Source organism: Bufo bufo, chromosome 8, assembly GCF_905171765.1.
Source record: "Bufo bufo chromosome 8, aBufBuf1.1, whole genome shotgun sequence".
Classification (NCBI taxonomy): Eukaryota; Metazoa; Chordata; class Amphibia; order Anura; family Bufonidae; genus Bufo; species Bufo bufo.
In genome coordinates this window covers 92,998,463-93,025,479 of record NC_053396.1, presented here as the reverse complement: position 1 = coordinate 93,025,479, position 27,017 = coordinate 92,998,463, and the positions used below count along the sequence as shown (strand labels likewise).

Sequence of the window (27,017 nt, the reverse complement as noted above, 5' to 3'; positions counted from 1 at the left end):
TGAGCTAGGTTGAACAGTTGATGGTAGCTCTGCTCCAGCTCCCACTCCATGGTGATTAGATGAATCAGTTCTGGCCCAAGGTCGTCCGCTCGGGGAAGGTCCAGCTCGGTTTCCCTGATGTCGTGGATGTCCCAGAACCGACATTCTGTGGGGCATCCAAAGTCATCGCCCTGATCAAAGGCTTCCCACAGTAAGCCCGGACCATTATAATCCTCTTCCTCCAGCAGATAGTGGTTAGTCATCCATCGGTTGCGCTGGGTGGCATACCACTTTAGTGCCCGGTACGCTTTGTCCAGCCACAACTCCCTCCAACTCAGGGTCCACAGTTCTGTCACCCACTCAGCCAAGGGTTGCTTTCCTAGGAAGGGTGACCGCAGGGCCACGAGTACCTGGAGCCTCTGTTCCTCACTGGGAAGACTCTCTCTCCGCTGCCGCTGTACCTCCTCCAAAGCGTCGTACCACAGCCCCTTTCGAGTGGCATCTCTGTAGTCCAGTATGCCCTCCTCTGATAAAGGCCCATCCTGTTGGGCCAAGTACTGCTGCAACCTCCAGTGAAACTCCTCTTCCATGTTCCTGTGGATAGGAACGCTGCCCGGTAGCTAGCTCTGTCCCTTGAGCTCCTTCAAAGCCAGGGTCGCTGCACGAGTGCCAGCGTTGCTCTCCATGCACCTGTCACGGATGGTGTACAGGAAACAAGACAATACAATAAAAACAAAGACTCACTGGATCCACAACTAAGGAACAAAAGGGAGACCCCTGCATGAGACCTGCCGCTCTCCCTTATTGCTCAGGCTATGCGACCACCCCAAAGGTGGATGGGCGCATATCCACGTACCTCGACTATCTTACACCTGAAGACCCTACAATAGTGAGGGGATACGACCACCGGCTCCCTACACAGACACGGAGGGAGTCAGGGTCACCTGGATCCAGAAAACAGAAAATCATAAATACATAAACAGCACTTATCTTGCAGACGACTGGGGACTGTGGACTGAGAACTAGGAACAGCATGCACACACACTCCAGGAAGTTGTATAAGCCGCACACTACTGCATTCTGGGGAGGAACTTAAAGGGCAGCAATCAGTCCAACTGCATGACAGCTGAGATAGACTAACGAGATGAGGAACTCAACCAAAACAAAGAAATTCAAGGAGGAGGATCTGAAAGGCTCCTGTCAGAGCTTCTCAGCCGTCTGGCTGTGACAGTACCCCTCCCTCTACGAGTGGACTCCGGACACTCAGAGCCCACCTTCTCAGGATGGGACCTATGGAAAGCCCTGATGAGACGAGAGGCCTTAATGTCCGTCACTGGGACCCACATCCTCTCCTCAGGACCATAACCCTCCCAATGAATGAGGTACTGGAGGGAACCGTGGACAAGACGAGAATCCACAATCCTAGAGACCTGAAATTCAAGATTTCCATCAACCATAATCGGAGGAGGAGGCAAAGGCGAGGGTACAATAGGTTGAACATAAGGTTTCAATAAGGACTTAAGAAAAACATTATGGATCTTCCAAGTCTGAGGAAGATCAAGACGGTAGGCAACAGGATTGATGACAGACAGGATCTTGTAAGGCCCAATAAACCTAGGACCCAACTTCCAGGAGGGAACCTTCAATTTGATATTCTTGGTAGACAACCACACCAGATCACCAACATTCAGGTCCGGACCAGGCACACGTCTCTTATCTGCCACACGCTTATATTTCTCACTCATGCTCTTTAGATTATCCTGAATCTTTTGCCAAATAGATGACAAAGACGAGGAGAATCTGTCCTCATCAGGTAAACCAGAAGACCCCTCTCCCGAGAAAGTCCCAAACTGCGGATGAAACCCATATGCACCAAAAAATGGTGACTTATCAGAGGACTCCTGACGACGGTTATTTAAAGCAAACTCAGCAAGGGACAAAAAAGAACACCAATCCTCCTGATTCTCCGCCACAAAACAGCGCAGATATGTCTCCAGATTCTGATTGACGCGCTCCGTCTGGCCATTCGACTGCGGGTGGAAAGCAGAAGAGAATGACAACTGAACCCCCAAGCGAGAACAGAAAGCCTTCCAGAATCTGGAAACAAACTGCGTGCCCCTATCAGAGACTATGTCTGAAGGAATACCATGCAATTTGACAATGTGGTCAATAAATGCCTGCGCCAGCGTCTTAGCATTGGGCAAACCAGGAAAAGGGATAAAATGCACCATTTTGCTAAAACGGTCCACCACCACCAGAATCACAGTCTTCCCCGAGGAACGAGGCAATTCCGTTATGAAGTCCATGGACAGATGTGTCTAAGGACGGGAAGGAATGGGCAAAGGGAGGAGAGGACCTGATGGCCGTGAATGAGGGACTTTGGCACGAGCGCAAGTCTCGCAAGCTGCCACAAAACCCTCAACCGACTTACGAAGCGCAGGCCACCAGAATCTCCGAGCGATGAGATCCAGTGTGGCTCTTGCCCCCGGGTGCCCAGCAAGGACCGTATCGTGGTGTTCATTAAAAATCTTGCGTCTCAAAGCGAGAGGCACAAACAACCTCCCAGGAGGACAAAGATCAGGAGCTTCTGACTGGGCTGCCTGCACCTCTGCCTCCAATTCAGGAAAAAGAGCAGAGACCACCACACCTTCAGCCAAAATGGGACCCAGGTCTTCAAAATTCCCACCTCCCGGAAAACAACGTGACAGGGCATCTGCCTTCACATTCTTAACCTCAGGGCGGAACGTGACAACAAAATTAAACCTTGAAAAGAACAAAGACCATCTGGCCTGTTTCGGGTTCAGACGCTTGGCTGACTCCAAGTAGGCCAGATTTTTATGGTCAGTAAACACGGTAATAGGGTGTCTGGCTCCCTCTAGCCAATGGCGCCATTCCTCAAAAGCCAACTTGATGGCCAACAATTCCCTATCTCCCACATCATAATTTCTCTCTGCGGAGGAGAGTTTCTTTGAGAAAAAGGCACACGGTTGCCATTTGGCAGGAGAGGAACCCTGAGACAAGACCGCACCCACCCCTACCTCAGAAGCATCAACCTCAACTATGAAGGGTAACGAAATATCAGGTTGTACCAGGATGGGAGCGGAAGCAAAACTCTCCTGGGGGGCGTGGCCGGATGCCGGGAGGAGAGGTCGCATAGTGCCAGAGCTCCGGCTGTGGAACTCCGTCAGCGGCACATAGCGACTTAACTACAGCGCACTTTTAATATACTTACCTGTCCCAGGACAGCTCTTGAGCCGGCAGACTCGCCGATGATGACCAGAGGAAGGAAAAAGGATCCGCAGCCGCAGAAGATGACAGCGTTCTTTCACCCAGCTCCTGGGGCTTCACAAGATGGCGCCGGTTCCCGCCACACAAAGGGAGAGCCCTGTCTGTCCTCTGCAGCGGCACCAGTCCAGCGATCTCCTGGATCTCCCTCTTCAGCAGGATCCGGTTCCCCACCTCCACAGGAACCTAAAAAACAAAAAAGGGTGAGTGAACAACAGCCATACAGTCCTCCCCTTGATACTTACCCTGCTTCACCAGATATAGGCCCTGGTTTAACAGTTGCCACAATGCAGGACATGCTGGCAGATCTAAAAAGATCTATACATGGCGATTTTGAAGAGACAATCTCTGTTATTCATACAGACATAGTCGCCATAGGAGAAAGAACCGCACATTTAGAAGAAAAAATGGAGGAATTTGTCACAGCGCATAACTCATTAGTAGATAATCATAATGCGGTTGAAGATGATATAGCAACTATCAAACTTAAAATCGCCGATCTGGAGGATCGCTCCAGAAGAAATAACGTTAGATTCAGAAGCATTCCTGAAAGCGTTCTGGACTCTCAGCTGCATGATTTTATTGCGGACCTTATAATGTCATATTTACCAGATACCCCAGGGTCTGAGTTATTTATAGACCGGGTTCACTGGGTTCCTAAACCCAAAGCTCTACCAGCCTCTATTCCCAGAGACGTCTTAGCCAGAATCCACTTTTATCATCTAAAAGATTCCCTGATGAGGGAAGCTCAAAAAAAGAGGTCGGATATTCCTGAGAGATTTTCTAATGTACTCCTATTCACCGACCTATCACCAGCAACGCTGAGCAGAAGACGTGATTTTCAAATTTACACCAAAGCATTAAGGGATAACAATATCCCTTACAAATGGGGTTTCCATGTTAAGCTGATTGTGAGATACCAAAACTCATCAACTGTTCTAGTTTCTCCTCAGGAAGCGTCAAAAGCTTTTGCCAATTGGAACATCACTCTGCCACCAGAGGGCGCCAAAGACAAAGATAAAGCTATGAACTCTCCTTCTAACAAGACTTCCTCTGACAGAAGTCACCTTAACCTAACCCCAGAGTGGACCAAAGTAGGAAGAAACCCTCCGTGATATCTACTCTGGACAATATCTATATTACCTTAAGTATACTTCCATGTTATACTATTTTTACGGGGTTCCACACCCTGTTGCTCTACCTCTTAGAACACATATTCCATCTCAGTGTTCACATTCCCTAATCCACTGTTTCCCTAACGCCATTTTGTGGTCACTGTTAGACCATTGTTATGTTATTGTTATTTACTATTTATTTTATTTTCTATGTTTTAACCTGTTGTTTTACAAGGTTACACAAAAAAGGTTTACAGCTACCTCCTCAAACAACTGAAACCAAAGGTACAATTCTACGACCCCCACAACTGATATACGGTAACATTTGGGTACTTTATTATATTATTCACACACTACTAGTTAATCAAATCGGATCAGTAACTCTAGCATGCTACCTTGAAGATCAAGATGGCCAGTAAAGGTATAAAAGTATTCTCTGCAAATGTTAAGGGTCTTAATAGCCCCTTTAAGCGTTCAGCTTGTTGGAATGAGGTGAGGAAACAGAGAGCTGACATCATCTGTATTCAAGAGTCCCACCTTAATGAGGAAGACTCCTACAGATTTTCTCATCCCTCCTTTCCGCATACTTTTTTCTCCCCAGCTTCAAAAAAAAGAAAAGGTGTGATTATAGGCTTTAAGAATTCTATTGCTTTCCAATGCCATAATACAATAATAGATGAAGAGGGTAGATATATTATCATTATATGTGACATAAACAATTCTAGATACACAATAGTTAATCTCTATGCCCCAAATGCTGATCAGATAAATTTCATCAAACGCACCATCAAACTAGCTCAGGATTCTAAACAAGGATCTTTATTGATATGTGGCGACTTCAACATGTGCCCCGACTCCTCAATTGATAGACTCCCTTCTCCTCCCCCCTCTCTTAAAAACTCGCAACTCAGAGATTTCCTATTTCAGGAGGGACTTCTAGATATCTGGAGGGTCCATCACGCCAATGAAAAAGATTTTACCTTTTTTTCTCACCCACACAACACTTACTCTAGAATTGACCTCTTTGTATCAGATAAATGGCTTCTTCAAAAAGTATTAGAGGTAACAATTTCTAATATAACATGGTCTGACCATGCGTTTATCTCTCTTACACTAGACGACATGTATAGCAATAGAATATATTCCCCGTGGAGACTAAACAATTCTTTACTCCAAAATGCCTCTATACGCACAGATGTAGAAAATTCTCTAAAATAATATTTTAAAACAAATGACAATAATTTGGTATCAGATATTACACTATGGAGTGCGCTCAAGGCATTTATAAGAGGTGTACTACTAAAACATGCAGCTATTCAAAAGAATAAAAGAAGGGAAAGCCTAGATAAATTATTAGCGGATATCAAAACCTTGGAGGACTCCTCTAAGACCTCTCTAGACCCAAAAATCCTTAGCAAATTAAAAACAGCCAGACATCATCTATACCTACATCTTCATGAAAAACATGAATTTTACCTTCGTAAAGTCAAATCAGACCACTATTCTCAAGGTAACAAAGCATCAAAAATTTTGGCTAATAGAATTAAAAAAAGAGAAGTCAAATCAAGAATCCCCTTCTTATATGACAACCAGAACCAAAAACTATATAACCCCAAACACATAGCAGAGGAATTCACTAAATACTATGAAAATTTATATAATCTGGAGAAAACAACTGACATTGTTCAACCAACTTCTGAATATATTAATGACTTTCTCAATGGCATTTCCCTACCGTCTATAACCCCATCCCAAAATCAATCTCTTAACTCTAAAATCACACATCAGGAAATATCCGAAGCAATTCATTCCCTTAAAAATAATAAGTCTCCTGGCCCAGATGGACTTACAAACGAATATTATAAAAATTTCTCCAACATTTTAAATCCCTTTTTGACTAGATCTTTCAATTTGATAGCAGAGCAAAACTCAATCCCCAAGGATATGTTAAATGCACTGATAATTACGCTCCCAAAACCTGGTAAATCTGCAGATAAACCGGCTAACTTTAGACCTATATCGCTATTAAATTCCGATATAAAGATATTTGCAAAAATTTTAGCAAAGAGATTATCTACCATTCTTCCTTCCTTAATAGCCAACGATCAAATTGGTTTTGTTCCCAACAGACAATCATCAGATGGTACTAGGAGATTCATAGATCTCCTAGATGTGGCATATGCCACCAGAACGCCTTCTTTGCTCCTCTCCTTGGATGCGGAGAAGGCGTTCGATAGAATACATTGGAAATACATTCAGGCTACTTTGAAAAAGTATGGATTTGGAGATTTCTTCCTATCCGCAGTAATGTCCTTATATTCTAATCCTAGCGCCTCTATATACTCTTCTAGTTTTTTATCTGCTCCATTCAATATCAAGAATGGAACCAGACAAGGCTGTCCCATGTCACCCCTAATATTTGCCCTGGCAATGGAACCCTTTGCGGAACATATCAGATCCTCCCCTCTTATTAAAGGGATAACAGTGGGAAACACAGATCATCGCATAGGACTCTTTGCAGATGATGTTTTAATTTTAACGTCAAACCCAACTACTGCATTAAATGCTATTAATAATATTATTTCTAATTTTGGCAAAGCTTCCTTTTATAAAGTTAATATCAATAAGTCCCAAATTCTTGACCTGGGTTTATCCCGATCCACCAAGCGGTCAATTTCCAACTTGTATAAATACCCCTGGGCTGATGAATCATTGACATATCTGGGTATACAACTCGCCTTCCCTACTAGCAAACTATTTAAAGTCAATTTTTGGCCACTATATAATAAAATCAATGACTCTTTAAACAACCTAAGAATGGACTCGCTCTCATGGTTAGGAAGAATAGCTGCAATCAAAATGGTGATTCTACCCAAAATCATTTATATGTTCCGTAATATTCCAATTGCTATTCCCAACGGATATATAACAAAACTACAAGCTTTAATCAACCGACACATTTGGGGGAAATTTAAACCCAGAGTGAAAGGACTTATCCTTAACAAATCACTTAAAACAGGTGGCCTTAATGTCCCCTCTATTAAACATTATTATGCCTCTTCTATACTTGATCAAATGAGATACCTGATCAAAAATGACACTTCAAAAAAATGGGTTTTACTCGAAAAAAATATAATGGGTTCCCATGATATAAATTTACACCTCTCTGCTACAGCGGTCTTTGGCATTAAAATATCTCTTCACTCTCAACCCTGAAAGCAATACACAACATCTGGTACTCCATTGCTAGAATAGAAAAGTTAGTTACCACTTCAGTTTTTTCCCTGCCTTTAGAAATTTGTGAATTAGCCATACCAGACCTAAGGATTAATAATTGGATTTCCTTGGGTATTACTAATATCGGGCAACTAAAGAAAAATGATGTTTTTGTTGATTTTGCTTATCTACACAAAGAGTTTAACATACCCAATACAGATTTCTATAAGTATCCAAGAATAAGGCACCTACTTCAATCCCCAAGAATCTTTCACTATATTTCACACAATCACTCTCTATCGGAGTGGATTCAAATGACACATAGATTAGATAAAGGTATTACTAAAGGTTATCATCTACTAAAGGAATCAAATACAAATCCCTTACAGCATATCCTAGACATGTGGAATGCTGAGCTGGGTTCAGATCTCACAGACTCAGAGTGGAACGAAGTTTTTACCTCTGTTTCTAAACTCTCTAAATGCTCTGATCATTTAGAAGGAGCAAGAAAATTATTATATAGATGGTATAGAACCCCTGTTTATCTAAATAGAATCTTTCCTGAGGTCTCCCCAGCTTGCTGGAGGTGTGGTCATGATTCTGGAACATATCTTCACATGTGGTGGGAGTGCCGAACAGTAAAATGTCTATGGATCTCAATTTTTGAGTTCTTATCTTCTCTAGCATGTTATCCTATTGACCCCTCTCCTAAGATGGCTTTACTATCTGTAGGTCTTATAGACCTTCCATGCCACTTTAGAGTAATTGCCAGCCACTTAATTTTTGTTACACGTTTGAAAATTGCTGCCTGCTGGAAATCTGGTATACTCCCTAATATCAAGAGAATTTTTAGAACACTTGATAACAACTGCTTATTTGAGGGTCTATGGGCTTCAGCTAGGAACTCGAAAACTGTTTTTCTAAAGAATTGGGAAGTGTGGCTAAATGATAATAAATGCAACATTCCTCCTAATGCAGCTATTAGATTATGATCTCCTTGCTCTCTAGTCTGTTACTTGCATACTAGTATTTATCCCAGTATCTATGTACCTATATTGACCTTTCCTGTTATTGGTACCAGTTTATCTGTCGTGTGCAGTGTAATTACCTTTTCTATTAGAAGTTTTCACAAGTGCCTTATTTTCTGCTGTGATACAATCCTGTACATGTAATTGAATCCATTCATTTGTAACCTATTTTTTATGGAAATGCTAATAGAAAATTATTGTTCAAAAAAAAAAAAAAAACTCTCCTTGATATTAGAAAAGGCCTTACGCGCCTCTACCGACCAGGAAGAAAAATCTACCCCCTTTCTGGTCATATCAGTGAGTGGTTTAACAACAGAGGAATAATTCAAAATAAATTTCCTGTAATAATTGGCAAAGCCCAAAAAACGCATCAGCGCCTTCTGATTCTCAGGAAGCTCCCACTCAAGCACAGCGCGGACCTTCTCGGGGTCCATGCGAAAACCAGAAGCGGAGAGAAGAAACCCCAGAAATTGAATTTCTGGAACTGCAAACACACATTTTTCCAGTTTTGCGTATAATTTATTCTCCCGCAGAATGAGCAAGACCTGACGTAAGTGTTCCTTATGAGTCTTGAAATCAGGAGAAAAAATCAAAATGTCATCCAAATACACTAATACAAATTTTCCCATTAAATGATAAAAATGCTGTTCACGAAATGCTGAAAAACGGCAGGGGCATTCATCAAACCAAAAGGCATAACCAAATTCTCAAAATGGCCCTCAGGGGTATTGAAAGCCGTCTTCCATTCATCTCCTTCTCTGACCCTGACCAGGTTGTATGCCCCTCTTAGGTCTAATTTGGAAAAGACTTTAGCCCCAACAACCTGGTTAAACAGGTCCGGGATCAGAGGAAGCGGATAAGGATCACGAATAGTGATACTGTTCAGCTCCCTGAAATCCAGACAAGGTCTTAAAGAACCATCTTTTTTCTTAACAAAGAAAAAGCCAGCGGCAACAGGTGACTTCGAAGGTCGTATGTGTCCTTTTCTCAGACTCTCAGAGATATAAGCACGCATAGCGACCCTCTCAGGTTGGGAGAGATTGTATAAACGAGATTTAGGCAGCTTGGCGCCTGGGATGAGATTAATAGGGCAATCATACTCCCTGTGCGGAGGCAAATCCTGAACTCCACTCTCAGAGAAGACATCCGAAAATCCAGAGAGGAAAGGTGGTACAGTCTTAGTAGAAACCTCAGAAACAGATGTTATGAGGCAATTCTCTCTGCAAAAGTCACTCCAACCATTTATTTGCCTCGCTTGCCAATCAATGGTGGGGTTATGTTTAGTGAGCCAGGGTAGTCCCAACACTAGAGGAGTAGGCAAACCGCTAAGGACGAAACATGACACATCCTCAACATGAGCATCACTCACAATTAAACGGATATTGTGAACTATGCCCTTTAATGATTTCTGAGAAAGTGGAGCGGAATCAATAGAAAAAACAGGAATATCCTTTCCCAAAGTGCATACCTGGAAACCATGAGTTATTGCAAATTGATTATCAATGCGATTGACAGCTGCTCCACTATCCACAAAAATCTCACAAAAAATGCTCTTGCTCTCTAGCGCCACCCTAGCAGGTAGGACAAAACGGGAACTACAAGCAAACGGAAAACCTTCAATTTCCGCCTCAACCCTGCCAATAGTAACAGACGGAACATTTTTAAAAGATTTTTTCCTTTTTGTCTCTTTATTACTCCCAGAAAACTGCCTGAATCTCCTAGAGGGACAAACATTTGCCAAATGATTTATACCTCCACAACAAAAACAAACCCTCCCATGCGGGCTGAATCTTCTATTGTCTGAGGCAATCAACCCCAGCTGCATGGGTTCCTGCTCAGAAGGGGCTGACAGTGACTGAGACCCCTGCGCACAGAATGAGACCGCTGCACTGTCCCGGGACTGAGTATGACAGGAAGGAGAGATCTCTCCTCTCTCACTAAGACGCCTGTCAATACGAACGGCCTGAGTCCAGGGAGATTGGCCTCTCATGAAAGGCAAATGCATCTTTCAATCCCTCTGAAAGACCCTGGCAAAATTGACTTCGGAGTGCAGCATCATTCCAACCAGTATCAGTTGCCCATCTCCGAAATTCTGAGCAGTATATCTCTGCGGATTGTTTACCCTGGCATAACAAACGTAGTTTAGACTCAGCCAGAGCAATACAATCCGGATCATCATATATCTGACCCAGGGCTAAAAAGAATTCATCCACTGAGCGGAGGGGCCGTGCCCCCTCCGGTAGCGAAAAGGCCCAAGACTTAGCGTTACCCCTGAGCAGCGATACAATGATCCCCACCCTCCGTTCTTCATCACCAGAGGAATGGGGAAGAAGGCGAAAATGGAGTTTGCAAGCCTCTTTAAAACGCACAAAATTCTCACTACCCCCAGAGAACGTATCCGGGAGCGAGATCTTAGGCTCAACACAAACTCCATGAACGCAAGCTGAACCGGTCACTTGAAACTGAGAAAAAATCCTACGGAGATCAGCTACCTCCAATGAAAGACCCTGGAGGCGTTCAGCCAAAAGTGAAACCGGATCCATGCTTGAGACGGTTTTGGCGGCTTATAATGTCACGGATGGTGTACAGGAAACAAGACAATACAATATAAACAAAGACTCACTGGATCCACAACTAAGGAACAAAAGGGAGACCCCTGCATGAGACCTGCCGCTCTCCCTTATTGCTCAGCCTATGCGACCACCCCAAAGGTGGATGGGCGCATATCCACGTACCTCGACTATCTTACACCTGAAGACCCTACAATAGTGAGGGGATACGACCACCGGCTCCCTACACAGACACGGAGGGAGTCAGGGTCACCTGGATCCAGAAAACAGAAAATCATAAATACATAAACAGCACTTATCTTGCAGACGACTGGGGACTGTGGACTGAGAACTAGGAACAGCATGCACACACACTCCAGGAAGTTGTATAAGCCGCATATCCACGTACTGCATTCTGGGGAGGAACTTAAAGGGCAGCAATCAGTCCAACTGCATGACAGCTGAGATAGACTAACGAGATGAGGAACTCAACCAAAACAAAGAAATTCAAGGAGGAGGATCTGAAAGGCTCCTGTCAGAGCTTCTCAGCTGTCTGGCTGTGACAGCACCATACACTAGTGCCTTCCTTGAATCCTCTGTGCAGTGAAAAAGAAGGGAAAATCCCGCTGCTTGCCACCAGTTGTGACGGTATCATCCGTGTCACCGTCTAGTATTCCCTTCTCCCCTTGAAATAGCACAGCCAAGTAATCCACAGAGCAATAAATCGCTATTATCGCTAGTATCGCTGGTATCGCCGGTATCACCAAATAAGTCTATACATTAGCCCAAGCTGAATGCTAGAAATACTTTACTGGAAGGCTTTTCATTGAAAAAATACAATTGCTTTTATCCCCTGCTCCCATGCAAGGGAGACACCCACAACAAACATACATTAACCCATAACACAAAGGTTACAACCCACATAGACACCATGGTTAACATAATCAACACAGGCAGGAGAATACACATTGCCCTCTGTCCTGAGAGACAATCGAATTACAACTCGGTTGTCTCCAGGACAGGGGACAATCGCCAATACACACAGAGAGACAATGGAACAGACATCCCTTACTCAAACATACAATGTCCCACCCTTTACAATACACATAGACATTTAACACATCCCAAAATGACACGAATTAGACCAGGAATTCAAAAGTTAGTACAAGTCCCTTTGGCCTGGCTGTACTGATGGGTTTTCTGCACAAAACCGGTGCATACAACATGGGACCATAATCGCATGGTAAGAGGCTGGCAAGTAGTCCTTTCAAAGCACTCGTGGCAACCTCAAAAGAGGGGAGTTTGTCACAGGGGGCTTATGTCCAGGTTCAGCTCCGAACTCGGACAACCTCTCTTAGGCCTTATGCACATGGCCATTGTCCGTATTGGGTCCCACAAACACAAGTTCTATTTTTTTTGCAATGGTGAGGCACGGAGAGGAACCCCACTGAAGCACTCCATAGTGCTTTCATGGGGGATTCCATGCCTCTGCACCGCCAAAAAAAACCCAACTTCTATTTTTCGCGGTGCGGACGAATCACAGACCCATTCAAGTTGAATGGGTCTGGATCCGCCGTGACAGCCGCACGGATAGTGCTCGTGTATTGGGGACTGCAAATTGCAGTCCTCAATGCACGGAACGGCCGAGCAACTGCAGTGTGCATGAGGTCTTAATCCTAGGCCGATTTTTGAAAATCTGACGTGCCACTTTCCATAGTAATAACTCTGGAATCTTTTTACTTACCTAAGCCATTCTGTGAATATTTCCTCGTGACACATTGTACTTCATATTAGTGATAAATTTTAATCAATATGTTTTACTTTTACTTAAGAAAAAATTCAAAATTTACTGAAAAGTTGGAAAAATTAACAATATTTGAAGTTTGAAATTCCTTGCTTTTAAGGCAAATAGTGATACCTCATAAAGTAGTTATTACTTTATATTTCCCATATGTTTACTTTATGTTGACATAACTTTGTAAATTACATTTTATTTTTTTAGGATGTTAATAGGCTTAGAATTTTTGAAGCAATTCTTAAAAATTTTAAGAAAATTTCCAAAACCCACTTGAGGACCTTCTGAACTTACTTTGTGGGGCTTACCTAGTATAAAACCACCCATAAATGACCCTATTTCAGAAACTACACCCCTCAAGTTATTCATAACTGATTTGACGAAACTCTCAACCCTTTAGGTGTTCCTCAAGAATTGAAGGAAAATGGAGGTGAAGTTTTAAAATGTAAAGTAAAGTAAATTTCCATTTTAATCCATTTTTCCTTTAACAGAGCAAGTGTCAACAGCCAAGCAAAACTCAAAATTTCTTACCCTGATTCTGCAATTTACAGAAACACCCCATATGTGGTCGTAAATAGAGTTGAGCGGACACCTGGATGTTCGGGTTTGGCAGGTTCGGCCAAACTTGAAAAAAAAGTTCGGGTTCGGGACCTGAACTTGACCCGAACTTGACCCCGAACCCCATTGAAGTCAATGGGGACCCGAACTTTTGGCCACTAAAATGGCTCTAAAATAGCCCTGGAAAGAGCTAGAGGGCTGCAAAAGGCAGCAAAATGTGCTTAAGAGCATGGCAAATGCCCTGCAAACAAATGTGGATAGGGAAATGAATTAAAAAAACATAAAAGACCTTAAAAAAATAAAAATTAGGAATGATGTAGGAGGAAGAGGTTGAGGAGGCGGTGAATGGGTGGATGTGGCTGTGTAGGCTCACGTGGCGGTCTAGGTGGAAGCGGCGGTGAAGGAGGAATAGATAGCCAACACAGATGTGTGTTATTTTGCATTTTTACATAGGGGTATCCCCCTAAAAATTGGGACATATAAAAAAAAAAAAAAAAGGAATAAGTGCACTTGAGTACATGGATGGATGGTTGAGGCTGTTAGAACTGTCTATTCTGCACAAGGTACAGACAAGTCTTGTGGGATCCAGGCCTGGTTCATTTTAATGAACGTGAGCTTATCCACGTTGGCTGTGGACAGGCGGTTGCGTCTGTCTGTAATGACTCCTCCTGCCGTGCTAAATACACTTTCAGAGAGTACACTGGCTGCAGGGCAGGCCAGCACCTCCAAGGCATACAGGGCAAGCTCTGGCCATATGGACAATTTAGAGACCCAGAAGTTGAATGGGGCAGAACCATCAGTCAGTACGTGTAGGCGTGTGCACAGGTATTGTTCCACCATGTTGTTCAAATGCTGCCTCCTGCTAACACGCTCCATATCAGCAGTTGGGGCCGGTTGTTGCGGCGAGGTGACAAAGCTTTTCCACATGTCGGCCATGCTAACCCTGCCTTCTGAGGTGCTGGCGGTGACACAGCTGCGTTGGCGACCTCTTCTTCCTCCCCTGCCTTCGCCTTGTGCTTCCACTTGTCCCCCGGCGTCAGTCGGGAATGCTCTCAGGAGCGCATCTACCAGCGTGCGCCTGTAGTTGCGCATCTTCCGATCACGCTCCAGGCTACCGTCTGCTTACTAGGCTACCGTCCTCTCTGGACATTCCTCCCTGAAGCCTATTAGTTAACCTCAGTCTTGCCAAGCCTTTCTCATTGCCCTTGATTCCCCACACCTGGTACTTCCCTATATAAGTCCAGCCCCTTGCACTCCAGTTTGCTGATTATTGAGCTCCTGAGCCTTGATCAAGCTCCTCATCTGCTGCTCTTGCTACTGCTGGAAGTCCACTGCTGACCAGGAATTGCCTACCGACTACTCTTCTGCCTTGTCCCTACCTACTGAACTGCCTCCACCGTTGCCATCCGGATTGTCTGTCCACGCTTACTGCCGCCTGCCCTGACCCACCTCCTGCCTACCGACTACGCCTCTGCCAGACTTCCTGCACCTACTACCTGCCTGCGGTCCTTGCCACTGGGCTCCACTCCTACCTCCAACAAGCGGTCCTCTGACTCAGGTGAGCCTGTAGGACTGTTACAGAATAATCAGCCCACTATGGAGTCCGCAATGGCCACTCTGCGTAAGCAGGTCTCCGAACTTCAAGAATTTGGTACTACATATCAGGAGAAATTTGCCCAGCTCCAAGGCGTAGTCCAAAGCCAGCAAAGGGAGATTATTGAACTACAAAGGCAACACCTGGACGTCCGCGGCGCGGCCGCAGACACCCGCATGCCACTCCCATCAAGATTCGGCGGCGACAGACGCCAGTATTGGGGGTTTCTAAACCAATGCCGCATCTATTTTCAGATGTACCCGGCCCCCTTCACCACCGAGAAAAAGAAGGTGCTATTCATGGTCAATCTCCTGACGGAAGAAGCATTAGCATGGGCATCACCTTACGTGGAGACTAACAGTCAGCTCCTGGACAACCTAAACAACTTCATCACCGCCATGAGCCAAGTCTTCGACGACCCCAACCGCTGTGCGACAGCTGAGGCGCGACTACATGGTCTGCGGCAAGGGAGACGCTCCGTCGCCGAATACAACGCCGAGTTTCGCCGTTGGGTCACGGACACCACCTGGAACCCAGCGGCACAGAGGAGCCAATTCCGGCGAGGCCTGTCAGAATTAATAAAGGACAAACTCGCCAGAGTTGAGGCCCTGGACGATCTGGATGACTTCATTCAGTTATGCACCTTGCCACAGATGGCATTGCGCAGTGCACACTTGATTTTATCCAATACTTGGTTGTACAGGGAGGGCACGGCTCTCCTGGAGAAGTAGTGGCGGCTGGGAACGACGTACTGTGGGACAGCAAGCGACATGAGCTGTTTGAAGCTGTCCGTCTCCACCAGCCTGAATGACAGCATTTCAAAGGCCAGTAGTTTAGAAATGCTGGCATTCAGGGCCAGGGATCGAGGGTGGCTAGGTGGGAATTTACACTTTCTCTCCAAGGTTTGTGAGATGGAGAGCTGTGTTACATGGTGGAGATGCTTGGTGACGGAGGTGGTGGTGTTGGTGGAACATCCTCTGTTTGCTGGGCGGCAGGTGCCAATGTTTCTCCAGAGGCGGAGGAAGAGGCCGAGGCAGCAGCAGAAGAGGGAGCAGGAGGGGCCTGAGCCCTTTTTTGGTTTTGAAGGTACTTACTTCACTTACGCATGTAGATGCCTGATCATGCAGGTTGTGCTAAGGTTCAGAACGTTAATGCCTCGCTTCAGGCTCTGATGGCACAGCGTGCAAACCACTCGGGTCTTGTCGTCAACACATTGTGTGAAGAAGTGTCATGCCAGGGAACTCCTTGAAGCTGCCTTTGGTGTGCTCGGTCCCTGGTGACGGTGGCCAGTAGCAAGCAAACTGTTTTGGAGACGGCTGCTCTGCTTTTGCACCCTGCTCCCTCTTTTTCTACGCTGTTGGCTTGGTCTCACCACTGCCTCTTCCTCCGAACTCTAAAAGTCAGTGGCACGACCTTCATTCCATGTGGGGTCTAGGACCTCAACGTCCCCTGCATCGTCTTCCACCCAGTCTTCCTCCCTGACCTCCTTTTCGGTCTGCACACTGCAGAAAGACGCAGCAGTCGGCACCTGTGTTTCGTCATCATCAGAGACGTGCTGAGGTGGTATTCCCATGTCCTCATCAGGAAACATAAGTGGTGTGCGTCAGTGCATTCTATGTCTTCCACCCCTAGGGAAGGGCTAGGTGGATGCCCTTGGGAAACCCTGCCAGCAGAGTCTTCAAACAGCATAAGAGACTGCTGCATGACTTGAGGCTCAGACAGGTTCCCCGATATGCACGGGGGTGATGTGACAGACTGATGGGCATGGGTTTCAGGCGCCACCTGTGAGCTTTCTGCAGAAGACTGGGTGGGAGATAATGTGAACCTGCTGGATCCACTGTCGGCCACCCAATCGACTAGCGCATGTACTTGCTTAGGCCTTACCATCCTTAGAACGGCATTAGGCCCGACCAAATATCGCTGTTGATTCTGGCGGCTACTGGGACCTGAGGTAGTAGGTTCAGTAGGACGTGTAGCTGCGGCAGAACGGCCACGTCCTCTCCCTGCACCAGAGGCTCCACCAACACCACCACCACGACCATGACCGCGTCCCTTATTAGATGTTTGCCTCATAGTTAGCGTTCACCAAGCAAAGTAAAAAGTGGTTAAGTCTGTTAAAAATAATTAACCGCCAATAAAAACCCTGATGTAGTGTATTGCACTAAAAAAATTTTTTTTAACTCTATATGACAGCTGTATTTGTGGCCTAAATTTCACAGTAACTTATGCACATCTAATCCCAGAGGTGCAGTATATCAGAGGGTTTTTTAACCCCAGTAAGCAAAAAGCCGTATTTGTGGCCTAAATTTCACTGTAATTTATGCATGTCTAATCCCAGATGTGCAGTATATCAGAGGGTTTTTTAACCCCAGTAAGCAAAAAGCTGTATTTCTGGCCTAAATGTGACACTCACTTATGCACGTCTAATCCCAGATGTGCAGTATATCAGAGGGTTTTTTAACCCCAGTAAGCAAAAAGCTGTATTTCTGGCCTAAATGTGACACTCACTTATGCACCTATAATCCTAGATGTGCACTATATGAAACAGATGTTTTAAATTTTTTGCCCCAGTATGCCCCAGTAGGAGAAAGCCGTATTTCTGGCCTAAATTTCACAGTCACTTATGCAGCGATAATCCTAGATGTGCACTATATGAAAAAAAGGGGTTTTTTTAACTCCAGTGTCTCAAAGCAGTATTTCTGGACTTGCAGACATGCAGATATCCTGTCCTGGTGCACTATTGTTGCATAAAATGGCGTCCGATTATGTATTGATATTGACTTACTGAAGGAAAAAAAGTTCGTTTTCAGTAGTAGTTGGCTCAGGGCAGGCTTAAATCAATTGTGCACTGCACCCACAAAACACATTTGCTGTAGATCGCAGGGGTAAAGAAGCAGTTCTTCATAAGATTTCTCCCTGATCTCTCCCTCACAGCAGCTGCAGCCTATCCCTACACTAATCCGAGCAGAGTGACGGGCGGCGCTACGTGACTCCAGCTTAAATAGAGGCTGGGTCACATGCTGCAGTTGGCCAATCACAGCCATGCCAATAGTAGGCATGGCTGTAATGGCCTTTTGGGGCAAGTAGTATGACATTTGTTGATTGGCTGCTGTGCAGCCTTTTAAAAAGCGCCATAAAAATCGCCGAACACCGAACCCGAACTTTTGCATAAATGTTTGGGTCCAGGTGCCGAAAAACCTAAAGTTCGGTACGAACCCGAACTTTACAGTTCGGGTTCGCTCAACTCTAGTCGTAAACTTCTGTATGAGTACAACACAAAACCATATGCCTTATATATGCCATATCACATTTTAAGACCCCGTGATACACCCCTACAGTAGAAACTCCCAAAAAGTGACCCCATTTTGGAAACTATGGGATAAGGCGACAGTTTTATTGGTACTACTTTGCGGTATATATGATTTTTCATATTATATTTAATTTTAATATAAGAACTTTTGTGAGGCAAGGTAACAAAAAATTGTTGTTTTGGCAGCTTGTATTTTTGTTTTTTTAGTACTATTTTTGGGTACATATGATTTTTTGATCGTTCAATATTACAAGTTTTTGGGGCAAGGTGACCAAAAATGGCTGTTTTGGCACAGTTTTTATTTTATTTTTACAGAATTCACCTGAGGGGCTAGATCAGGTGATATTTTTATAGAGCAGGTTGTTACAGACGCAGCGATACCTGATATATCTACTTAGTTTTTTCATATATTTAAATTTTACACAATAAAAGCATTTTTGAAAAAAAAATAGATTTTTTTGTGTGTCCATTTTCTGAAAGCCATATTTTTTTTTCTGCCGATCATCTTGTGCTTTTTTTTATTAAGAAAATTTTATTTTTTTATTTTTTTACTTTTGGGGATCTGATCTAGTCTATAATGCATTACAGTACATTCTGACCGCGGTGTACAAGGGGTTAATACGCTGGCATTGGTGTATTCACTGATGCTGGCATATACGGACGGTACAGCAGTGGCTCATCTGTCAGGAACAGCTCCTGCATCCGCCCGATCAAAGTGCCATATATGTACTGCACTGGGACTTAAGTCACGTCCTGCAGCACCGTACATGTATGGAGCTGGTATCCTACCGGTTAGGTCTCATTTAGACGGCAGCATGCTGTCCGCAAAATCCGTTTTCTTGTGGATTAGATGCAGGCGTATTCACTTTTATGGGGCCCTTTTCTTCCGTTCTACGGCTCTGAAAAACAATTAAAACATGTCCTATACTTGTCAGTGAAAATCAGGATGTGGCCCCATTGAAGTCTATGGGTCCGCAAAAATGTGGAATGCAATCCACATCCGATTATGCTGGTTTAATATTTAATTATGCTGTGATTGCATGAAATAGTACCTCATCTATTTTGTTTTTACTATCAGTAAATGCCTACATAGTCTAATAAAGTTGACCTTACCTGAAAGGTCTGTGGAGCTAGAAAATTGTGACAAAGAGGAAGCATGGCGGTATTATCAAGAGGCACTTACCATTATTTCCACTTATGTAAGTTCATTAGTTACATTTTTACTTGCATTCTTTATTACAGTGAATCCTCTTTTGAGATGACTATCCTAAATTGAAAAAAAAAGTGTTCTAAAAATGAAAAAAATGTAGACCATAGTGACCACACCTATTTCCAGAACAAGGGTCCCGCTCTGAGGCAGCATTCAGATGAAGAATGAATGTAGAGGTGGCCACACATGTTTGCAAGCTCTCTCCATTCAATCCTTTGGGAGCTACGAAAACAGCAAAGCAAGCTGTAGTTCCCTACACTACACAGTGTATCTATACAGCAGGAGACTTATTTGCCTCTCTGGGGCCTAGACAAAATGAATTTAAGATAGATAGGAAGGAGCTTTATTTATATCAAAGTAGATTTAACAGTAATACAAATTAAAATAATATAAATATTAGATGTTTATGTAACACTGCCACAGACGTCGCAGGTGTCGCAATTTTGGACTCAAGTCCCTCTGTCCCTCTTTCCTCCTTAAAGTGTAACTGCCATTCTATTTTTATTTTTGTGATTTATAGGGGCAGTGATACAGACCTTTATTGTAATATACTTTAATTACTGAAATTGTACATTTCTATTAGAAAAATAGCTCTAAAGTGGCACATTTGAGCCTTAGCAACGCTCTTCTGTCTTCTGTTTACATAACAGTGGAGACCTGCTCAGCATTGACTGTGTTATGTAAACAGAAGACAGAGGAGCATTGCTAAGGCTCAAAATGGGCCACTTTAGAGCTTTTCTTTCAAATAGAAATGCATGATTTCAGTAATTAAGTATATTACAAAAATGGTTTGTATCACTACCCCTATACATTACAAAAATAAAAAATAGAATGGCAGTTACACTTTAAATGTCTCTCTTATTGTCTTAGGCTACTTTCACACTTGCGGCAGAGTGATCCGGCAAGCAGTTCCGTCTTAATCTGCATGCAAACAGACAGCATTTGTAGACTGATCCGGATGCGGATCGTCTTACAAATGCATTGCAAGAACAGATCCATCTCTCCGGATATCATCCAGAGAAACGAATCCGTTATATATTTTTTCACATTTTTACCTGTCTGCGCATGCTCAGACCGGAAGTACAGATCCGGCATTGCGGTATTTTTAATGCCGGATCCGGCACGAATACATTTCAATGTAAATTAATGCCTGATCCAGCATTCCGGCAACTGATCCGGAATTTTGGACGGCGATAATACCGCAGCATGCTACGGTATTTCCTCCATCCAAAACGCCGTTCAGTGACTGAACTGAAGTCATCCTGATGCATGCTGAACGGAATTCTCTCCATTCAGAATGCATGGGGAAAAAACTGATCAGTTCTTTTCCCGTATTGAGCCCCTATGACGTAACTCAGTGCCGGAAAAGAAAAACGCTAGTGTAAAAGTACCCTTAGATATAGATTTGCATTGTTACCCTTACTGTACAATATTGATCAAGAAAGTGTTTGTCTGGTTCCTATCTGCATATTTAACCCCACCTTGTATATTATTTAATTATTTGATGCCATTTGGATTTTAGAAATTTCTATATTCAGATAATTTTTGCGCTATTGTGTGCTAAGAAAGCTATTAAAGGGTTTCTACCACCAGAAATACTGTTATGTAGCTGACTGACATTAGCGATTCGCTAATGTCAGCACTACATAACAGTATGTTTCTAACATTAGTCCCTGCAGCCGTTTTTGTTAAAAAAGCACTTTTATAGATATGCTAATGAGCCTCTAGGTGCTATGTGTGCGTCATTAGCACCTAGAGGGCTCCGTCCACTAACCATTTCAGCCGCCCATCGCGTCCCTCCAGCCCGCCCTGCTCCTGTTGATTGACGTGAAACTTCTCAGTATCTCGTGCCAATTCCCGCGCCTGCGCCGTGCGCTTCTGTATTCGGCGCAGGCGCAGTGAGTGAATGCCGCGCTCCTGGTGCTGACTTCCTCATTGTAACGTAGTTGGCGCAGGCGCAGTGAGGAAGTCGGCGTTCCCCCATATTTGCCACGATATTTCTGTGATTTTGTTTTGTTTTATATGTAGTGTATGTGCCTTTACCTGGCATTTAAACACTCCTTTGTACCTGGTAACCTCCATCACACAGTCTGATATGGGTGTGGCTTACAGTCTTGCTTTGTTCACATTGCACTAGTTGTCACATTGCGGTTGTGTGGAAGCTTGGCTGTGAGCTGGATTTCATCACCTTCAGACCTTGTTCACACCATAGTTAGCGTAGTTGTAGGAACCCTTGCCATGCTGAGTGACCGTGACGTGGTGCATGATGGGCTCCGATATTTTCCTGACAGGAATATATTGGCAAAAGTCTCAGCTTTTAATATCTGCATTTATGACTAGCCAGTATAGTCAGTGACATATCCGTTTGGTGCATTTTTTTCTGTGATTTATATCATTATATTTTCATCCGCACAATGCTTCGGTTTGTGTAGGATGCTTTTGTGGTGCATGTGGACCGCGCCGACATCCTCCATTGTATGCAATTTTTGCTGGGGATAGTCGTTTGCTGCGGTCCACATGCGGTGGGACTGCTCCCCCAATGAAAAACACGCTACAGTGTTTGGGGTTTGAGCAGTTCCCCCATATTTGCCACGATATTTCTGTAATGTTAGAAACATACTGTTATGTAGTGCTGACATTAGCGAATCGCTAATGTCAGTCAGCTACATAACAGTATTTCTGGTGGTAGAAACCCTTTAAGTGTATAAATAGACAGGAAAAAATTTACTTTCACACAATGAACCATAAAGGTCCATTTTTGACCATCCATAAAGTTGCAAGGTATGCTGCCAAGGTGCTGCTGCATTTTTGTGTTTGCTTGCTTTTGCATTGCAGCCTAGTAAATATTACCGTATTTTTCGCCCTATAAGACGCACTGGCCCATAAGACGCACCTAGGTTTTTGAGGAGGAAAATAAGAAAATAAATATTTTGAACCAATAGGTGTGCTTTTGGTGGGTTTTGAACTAATTGTGGTCTGTGGATGGCGCACTGTTATGGGGGATCTGTGGATGGCGAACTGTTATGGGGGATCTGTGGGTGATGCACTGTTATGGGGGATCTGTGGGTGACACTTATGGGGGATCTGTGGGTGGCTCTTATTGGGGTCTCTGGATGGCACTGTTATGGGGATCTGTGTATGACACATATATAGCATCTTATGCTATGTTTCATCCACAGATCCCCTCCATAACAGTGTCCCTGTAGTGAATGACCCTCAATACAACAGGGGGTGGGGGTCGCATCTGCTTTTATAATGACAGCAGGGCTCGTGCAGTGACTGTATTCTACTACACGGGCCCCGCTCACTGTATAATCGTATCTGTAATAGTTAATTATGTATATACCGGTAATCGCATAATCAGCGCCTGTATTACTTACAACTACAAGCGCTCGGTAGCAGAGAGGAGGGAGGAGGCAGGCCGGGAGGACGGGCGCTGGCAGCGTGAGTCACTACGTCATGCGCCCACGCCGCCTGCTTCATTCATAAAGTGGGCGGCGCAGGCGCGTGACGTAGTGACTCACGCTGCCAGTGCCCGTCCTCTCGGCCTGCCTCCTCCCTCCTCTCTGCTACCTACCGAGCGCTTGTAGTTGTAAGTATACAGGCACTGATTATGCGATTACCGGTATATACATAATTAACTATTACAGATACGATTATACAGCGAGCGGGGCCCGTGTAGTAGAAAACAGTCACTGCACGGGCCCCGCTGTCATTATAAAAGCAGATGCCGGCCCCCAGCCCCTCCTCCCTCACAGCTGATACACCCGCCGCGCGGCATCGTGGCAGGTGTATCATTAAAAATTCAGCAAAATCAGCAGCATTCGCCCCATAAGACGTACTGCTATTTCCCCCCCACTTTGGGGGGGAGTGTGTCTTATAGGGCGAAAAATACGGTATACTGCTTCACAGCTAAATGGCTTCACATCTGTAATACTCAATACTTGCCTATAATGTCTGCTACGCTCTTCTTCTACATGTATAAGAGATAGAGAGCATGCAGAGGGAAAAACTGCTATAAAGTCCTACAATAGCCAAAAATTTTGTTCTTTCTTATTTACATAGGCAGCTTATTTTAAAAGCCATCTGAAAGTGTAGACACACTTTAAAGGGTAACTGTCATTTTTTCATTAAAAAAAATCTATTTTAGCATGTGTTACTGCTGCAGCATCATTATGCATAAATAAATCTTTAGTTTCTTCATATACCACTGTTTTACTTGAGTTTTTCCCTTAGTTACAGCTGTTTAAACATTTACAATATGAGGACCTTCTCAAGATGGCTCCTTTGCCAGTTCTCTGAGGCCAAAACTGCTTTCCCTCACTTCCCATACACACTTGCTGTAGCCAGCAGCTCCCTGCTAGCTAATCAGATTGGATTACTGAGAGACATGCCTCCTCACTCTGAAGCCTAATGCAGGCATGCAGTGTGAAGGACCGCCCCTCTATCTTCTGTTTATACTAAAAGGAAGACAGACAAATCCTAGCAACGGTCTTTTAAGGAAGCAGTGGAAAGGGACAGAGGACATTAATGAAAGCTGCTATTATAAGGTAATTACAGATGTTTTGGCAATCATTGACAGACTAACTCAGGTATACATGCCTAGCTCTAATAAACTAGCAAATAAAAAAAAATATGGCAGTTACCCTTTAACATTAAAGGGGTTCTCCGGGGTCTCCTATATTGATGACCTATCCTCGGCGGGGGTCACCCCAGCTGATCAGCTGTATGAGGAGACAGTGCGCATGTGCAGTCTCTCTTCTCTCTTCCTGTCCACTGCTGCGGTCTACTGTCTTTGCTATAGACAGCAGTGGTGAGCAGGAAGAGAGAAGGGAGACGGCACGTGCACACAGCACGTAAAAGGGGGCCGCTGTGCCCGTTCTGCATCCGCAAACCATGGGTCTGAAAAACACAGGCACTGTCCGTGTGCAAGCCACATCATGGTGCGGACCTATTGACTTCAATGGGTCTGCGATCCACAAGATGTGGTGAAAGATAGGACATGTGCTGGGTTTTGCTAGAGCAACCTGTTCTACTGTTCCTCTAGCAGAAGTATTGCAATGTATTATTAAAGCAATCTAAAGATTTCAGGGTCAGGTTACATAATAAGACAAAAATGATGTGGGGAAAAAAGGTCTTTCTCAAATAAAATAAAAAACTCTTTTCCATTATAAAATATTTTGTCATTGAAAGAAACATGGTACAACCTTAACAAAGGCCACAACCAATAGGAATTAGCCTGTTTTTTTCCCTTGTAAAAAGATAAAAACTCCAGGAATTTCAAGCATTTTTCATAGTGTTTTTTACAAGTGTTTTGGTGGATTTTTTGTTATATTTGTGACTTGTTTTTTTTTATCCAATTCCAATAGAAAAGCCCATGGAGAAAAAAAAACACCAGAAAAAACACCTAGAGCACGGGTGTCAAACACAAGGCCCGTGGCCTGAATCCGGCCCGCCAGACCTCGTCATGTGGCCCGCGCAGCCGCCGCCGATATGGGGCAGGCGAGCGAGCTGGCGGCGGCGGCTGGGCACAGGGAGATGAGCGCTTCCATTGTGGAAGCGCTCATCTCCAGTCATCTGTATCGCCGTCCTCAGGACAGCGATACAGATGCCTGCCTGTGCTGCGGTAGGGGAGGGAGAGGCGTGTCCCTTTCCCTTCCTCTGATAGGCTGCCGGCCTAGTGCCTGCAGCCTATCAGAGGCCGGCGCAGGCGGTGCGATGATGTCATCGCGCTGCCTGAGCCATACAGCGTGGGACACAGGCCAGAAGAGGCCTGCATCGCATCACTGACATGGAGGTAAGTATGTGTTTTTTTTTATTATTTTTATTATGTACAATACTTTTACTGGCGGGGGCTGTTATCACTGGCGGAGGCTGTTATTACTGGCAAAGGGGGGGCTGTTTGTTATTACTGGCAAAGGGGGGGCTGTTATTACTGGCGGGGGCTGTTATTACTGGCAAAGGGGGGGCTGTTATTACTGGCGGGGGCTGTTATTACTGGCAAAGGGGGGGCTGTTATTACTGGCAAAGGGGGGGCTGTTATTACTGGCAAAGGGAGGGGGCTGTTATTACTGGCGGGGGCTGTTATTACTGGGGGCTGTTATTACTGGCAAAGGGGGGGGCTGTTATTACTGGCAAAGGGGGGGCTGTTATTACTGGCGGGGGCTGTTATTACTGACACAGAGGGGCTCTTATTACTGACACAGAGGGGCTCTTATTACTGGGGGCTGTTATTACTGGCACAGAGGGGCTGTTATTACTGGGGGCTGTTATTACTGGCACAGAGGGGCTGTTATTACTGGGGCTGTTATTACTGGCACAGAGGGGCTGTTATTACTGACACAGAGGGGCTGTTATTACTGACACAGAGGGGCTGTTATTACTGACACAGAGGGGCTGTTATTACTGGGGGCTGTTATTACTGGGGGCTGTTATTACTGGCACAGAGGGACTGTTATTACTGACACAGAGGGGCTCTTATTACTGGGGGCTGTTATTACTGGCACAGAGGGGCTGTTATTACTGACACAGAGGGGCTGTTATTACTGGGGGCTGTTATTACTGACACAGAGGGGCTCTTATTACTGGGAGCTGTTATTACTGGCACAGAGGGGCTGTTATTACTGGGGGCTGTTATTACTGGCACAGAGGGGCTGTTATTACTGACACAGAGGGGCTCTTATTACTGGGGGCTGTTATTACTGGCACAGAGGGGCTGTTATTACTGGGGGCTGTTATTACTGACACAGAGGGGCTCTTATTACTGGGAGCTGTTATTAATGGCACAGAGGGGCTGTTATTACTGGGGGCTGTTATTACTGGCACAGAGGGGCTGTTATTACTGGGGCTGTTATTACTGACACAGAGGGGCTGTTATTACTGGGGGCTGCTATTACTGGCAAAGGGGGGGCTGTTATTACTGGCAAAGGGGGGGCTGTTATTACTGGCAAAGGGGGCTGTTATTACTGGCACAGAGGGGCTGTTATTACTGGGGGCTGCTATTATCTCCAAATACTTATTATGAAATCTTTCTCATTAGGATAAAACACCTCATCAGCTCCACCGAGCCCCCGGCCAAAGTGTGGAAGTGGCGTCCGAGATCCCCAAGGGCCAAGCCAAGTAACTGTAAGTTTTCCGGCCCTTTGAGGGTGACCAAACTGCTGATGCGGCCCCCGATGAATTTGAGTTTGACACCCCTGACCTAGAGCATACTGAATGTTGAAAAAGATGACACAGACAAAAAGAAAGCCACTACAATGCAAAAAAAAAAAACTTGCCATGAATAAGACAAGAAAAACACAGTGGTTGAAACCAATCATATGCTGGTTTCACACACAGTCTTTGGATACTTTAGAATTTTTATTTTTTTTCAAGGCTT

The 27,017-nt window shown here is 44.6% G+C and overlaps 1 protein-coding gene across 1 annotated transcript in view; it reads left to right on the top strand.

The window, feature by feature from the left end:
• Positions 1-27,017, top strand: part of TEX11 (testis expressed 11) — a 1,801,876-nt gene that overhangs the window by 1,752,449 nt on the left and 22,410 nt on the right. Inside the window, exon 23 of the mRNA XM_040406306.1 lies at positions 19,508-19,628. Within this exon, the coding sequence (XP_040262240.1) occupies positions 19,508-19,628 (121 nt within the window). The remainder of the gene's footprint in view (positions 1-19,507; positions 19,629-27,017) is intronic.